Source organism: Cenococcum geophilum (assembly GCF_001692895.1).
Source record: "Cenococcum geophilum 1.58 unplaced genomic scaffold K441scaffold_31, whole genome shotgun sequence".
NCBI classification, from domain to species: Eukaryota; Fungi; Ascomycota; class Dothideomycetes; order Gloniales; family Gloniaceae; genus Cenococcum; species Cenococcum geophilum.
Window position 1 is genome coordinate 694,784 of NW_027137589.1, and position 4,583 is coordinate 699,366.

General features: G+C 43.0%; 1 protein-coding gene across 1 annotated transcript; it reads left to right on the top strand.

Moving 5' to 3' along the window:
• Positions 1–1,403: 1,403 nt before the first annotated feature.
• Positions 1,404–2,889, top strand: K441DRAFT_176153 (uncharacterized protein). The gene is made up of 3 exons (XM_067640349.1): positions 1,404–1,446; positions 1,496–2,806; positions 2,855–2,889. Exon 2 carries the CDS (start codon positions 1,555–1,557, stop codon positions 2,581–2,583), a length of 1,029 nt encoding a protein of 342 aa, XP_067502133.1. The 5' UTR covers positions 1,404–1,446; positions 1,496–1,554; the 3' UTR covers positions 2,584–2,806; positions 2,855–2,889.
• Positions 2,890–4,583: the final 1,694 nt, after the last annotated feature.

A 4,583-nucleotide genomic window follows, 5' to 3' on the forward strand; every position in this document is an offset into this window, starting at 1 on the left:
TAACCTATAGGCGCTGCTAAGGAAATATAAAATGCTTTAAGGCAGTAATTTGGTCTTCCAGCTCTAAACTAAGTAGACTTTAGGGCTAGCGGGTAGGCCGTTAATTAAAGCTCTTAATTACTGCTAGGGGGCATATTGGCGGGTTAATAGCGAGGCTATATTCTATAGCCGTTGCCATAGAATTATTAAGGATATAAGACGGCGCGTAGAAGACGGTATGGCAAGAGATAAGAGATAGGCTATTAATTAGCTAGAACAGCTACGAGGCCGGCATTCTTTAGATTAGCTTTATAAGAATATTTAGGGCAGGGGAGGCTCCCTCTTAAGTAGTAAATAATACCTATTTTACTATAGTAACCGAGACGCCTTAATATAGAACTATATTAGTAACCGAAACGTCTTAATATAGGACTATATTGTAGTAACTAAGACGCCTTAATATATAACTGTACTGCAGTAACTAAGACGCCTTAATGTAGAACTGCACTATAGTAACTAAAACGCCTTAATATATAACTATACTGCATTAACTAAGACGCCTTAATATAGGACTATACTATAGTAACTAAGACGTCTTAATATAGGACTGCACTATAGTAACTAAGATGCCTTAATGTAGGAATAGAGCCCGTTTAGGTGTTGTAAATTTAGAGTAATATTACACAACCGTCTAGAAGTACTAATCTAACACAAATTATATACCTTTTCGCCCAAAATCGCGTGCAAAAGTACTTAGGGGCGGTTGCTGCGCGACCTCGTACGGGGTTTGGGCGCGTTATTAGTAGGGGTAGCCCTAACCTCGTATTAACCCGGGTCGTAACCGCGCCAAATTAGCCCCCCCGATATGTGATAGGTATCCTGATACCGGGTATTCTAATACCGGGTATCGGGGGTATCGACCGCAAGACTGCAAAAGTAATCCAGTAATATAATTGGTTAAGCACGTGCCACCACTTTAAACACAGATTTGACGGTGCAAGGAATACTTAATTCCTTAGTCAACTTTTTGCCTGAGAATCCTTGTTCTATCAAGGCTATAACTTAAATAACAAAACATGATCATGCAATGAGGCTGAAATCAGCCCCCTCTTGAGAAGTTGCTGAGCCTGTTGCACTGCCCACTTGTGCATGGTGCGCAACGGACACGAGCTTGAGCTTAAGTTTCTCACTTTTAGACCCGATACAGTGGTTCATGGCTGTGCTTGGCATGAATAATGGCGCTCTTGCATTTCTACCGGTGTCTCTGCAGGTCCACAATATACAGCCCTGGCAGCATATAATCCCCTCTCTGTCCCGTTAGGCCGCTTCATTATACTTCGTCATTTCGCCTCGAAAGTCCGCTGTGTGTACGTTTCGCCCGAGGTATTAGCAGTCTCTACTTGCCTGAATTGAGATTTGCCACCATTAACCTAGACGTGCATGGAAACTGAAAATCTGGCAGAATCAGTAAGGAGTTTGAAAAAGTTAACACATTTGAGTCGTTAATAAACTACAGATAACAATATTAGGCCGTCGCTTCCCCGAAGGGGTAAACATTTCTCAGCAGATTTATCAATGGCGGACTCAGAGTTATCCTGGGCCAGCGCATACTGGGCCCTCTTGCCACTTGGAGTAAACACCATGCTGCAACCATCGGGCAAAGTCTGCGGCTTTCATGCCTCGCTGAGCAGCTACCTCCGTAGCTCCCCGATCGTATGTGTAGCAGACGCTACATTGATCGTCATCTTCCGGTTTCCGTTTTACTGCATGAGGGACGCTCCAGGGGTCGCAGCGAAGAAGGTTCTCGTGGCTCGAGGCGCCGAGTCTACACCCTCTTGCTGGGGAAGTCTTCAATTCTTAGACAATACACCGATACCCAGGTCAATTGGCTTCTGTCCGGCTGCACTTGGTCTCCTTTCGCAATTCATTAAGCTGGCGTCCGTCAAGGGGATTGACTGGACTCTCACTTGGGCATGCTTCTACGTCGTAGACTTTGTAGTCATGGAAATAATGAAATTCCTCGCCCAATTGGAAGAAGACACCCCGGAGCTTGACAAGGACACACAGAGCGAGAAGTTCCTCTCGATTTGGGAGCGGCTGTGGGGTAGCGTAGCGATAATCCTACAGCTATATGCTACTACCTACGCCGATTTGAAGAAGATGAAACCGGATCCCATATTATCACGCAGGATTGGATTCCGTTTCTTTAGACTCGCTGGGCACTTCAATGCCGTTCCCATCTATATCATCGGCAACGAAATCGGGGCGAGCAAGCTCTCAGATAACCAGGCCAGGAAAGTCTTTCTCTCAACTCTCGCGATCTTCCTCATCCTTACAGGTGTCGAATGGACGAGCCCTCAGTATACCCAACTCTACTTCCTCGCGTCACTGCTCAGCTCTACCGTTGCTTGGCTTCTTAGGTTCAGCCCGCGATTTAGGGAAACCGTCTTAGGTTGTGAGGAGGAAAGAACAGAGCACTGGCATTGGAATGTGTTTGCTTTTGATTTGTTCTGCAGAGTTTTTCTATTGGGAACCTATTGGTACGTCCAGCATTATGATGCTACGGGAACGTTCAAACCAGACTGGACGAGTAACTTGGGGTGAGCAGTAGTCATCGCATACTGGAGAAATCAAGTTGTACACCCCAGATGTCAGACAACGGCATGGAACGGACAATGGAAGCTATCCCAGCTGGTTGTACGCTGGCAAAGCTGAGCATCAGGAGCTCGAAACTTCCTAGAATGTAACTCGAATCTATGTGTGCATGATGCAATTTCTGAAAGTATAGACAGTAACTGCGAATAACTATCTTAATTACATTTGCTATGTAAGCCCAGGACACCTACAGTCACGCGGTATACCACTGACTAATCAGTCCCCTCCTACAGGTATATTAACCTCGCTTCATACACACATACAGTCAAAACTCTTTATAACGATGCGGGTCGTACGGCCGACCGTATCGTAATATCAATGGTATTGTTATACATAAAGTCACGTGTTAGATTAATAAGCAGGAAAAAGGAGGCCGATACGTGGCCGGGTATTCTAAAAGGGTGTAGGGCATCTACCTCACGGGCCAAGTAGGGTCCCTCCCATGCAAAATCTCTACTGGTTATAACGATTTTGGTAGGGAAAACTTAACGATATTGTGAATAGTCAGTATATTGTAATATTACACCAAAAAAACTTTGATTAGGGGGTGTAGATTGTAATATAGAGTATATCGTTGTAATCAAATATCGTACTAAAGAGTTTTGACTGTACACGTAAGAATATACATCATTTCTATCATTACCACCCCTGCTTATATGCTATCTTGTAAGAATAAGCGCGCGTAAGGTGAATAACTCGAACAAGCAACAAGCTAGGTGGGTCGGCCCGAGCCACGTCAGTGGCTCACAATGCTCAAAGCCGGCCTGACTAAATTACGGCTATGCTGTTTTCGACCTGCGTTGAACAGTCAGCAAGTGGGGCTCTCGTTTGTTAACTCCGCTTGATGCGGCATTAAATCACTACCGAAGCGCAACGAGCTCGAATATTCAATCGTTTTGCTCGGTATACAAACTTCGTCTATTTATGTGTATGTCAATTAGGTTTTAAACGGGATACACAAGCTTACTAGTAAATCCGAGGCTGTCCGGAACGATACGATTATGTATGCCTTTGATAAATTATGGTATTATAGGCTAAGTCGGAGTTTTCCACAGAAGACATTAAGTATGGATAAAGCTTAGGTTTTAAAGCTTTGATTCCGAGATTATCTGCGCCTCTCGATAGTTGTTAACTTCGTTATGAGGAATAGTACTGGTGGCTTCTCGCCACGTAGGGTTTCTCGGCATGTAGGGAGGGACGTTATACTCTTTCATTCCCACTTTATATGCTTGCTCGCTCGCTCGCTCGCTCTTACAACCTTCCAGATGTCTCTTGTTCTCATAGCGAATTTTATATGCTTAAATTTTTCAACTATCTAAATTACTGGCTTAGATTGGGGATTTAACTTGACGAAAGACCTCGTAACCTCCCAGAGGCGCTTGGGTTTTTAACTCCTCTAACAGGAGCCCGATTGAATTAAGCCCTTAGATATACTTTATTACGCTATCCTAAGCCTCCCGTTAAAGTTGCTGGTTGGTATTCCTAAGCTAACTTACTTCTTCCTCTGCCTGCTGCCTGAGCTCTATCTCTTAATTTACTTAACTCTTAAGCTAACCTAGCATTTTCCGTTTATAGCTTATTAATTTTTGCACTAAAGCTAACCTCTAGGTAGTTTAGCGTCTATAAGAAGTTAGGAAACCTAATAATTTAAGATATCTTGCACACATTTACCGATATTATAACGCCTTACGCTTTTGTAGAGTTTATCTTTATAGTAGCTGTAACCTATATAGCCTTAAACGTTATACTAACTCCTTTATATAATTCCTTATAAGCACTAATAGAATAATCGCTTATATTTTTTAAAAAAATTCTTAAGAATAGTTCCTCCTTTTCTAGTAGTACTTTCTAAATATAAGGATCGTCTAGGCCAGGAATAAGACGGACTTATAACAGCTCTATTATAATTCCTAACTTACTCCCTATAGAAGCGTTAGTTATAATTAAAT

Coding starts and splice junctions, on each gene's coding strand:
- K441DRAFT_176153 (XM_067640349.1), top strand. CDS start 1,555: ATGGCGGACTCAGAGTTATCCTGGGCCAGCGCATACTGGGCCCTCTTG.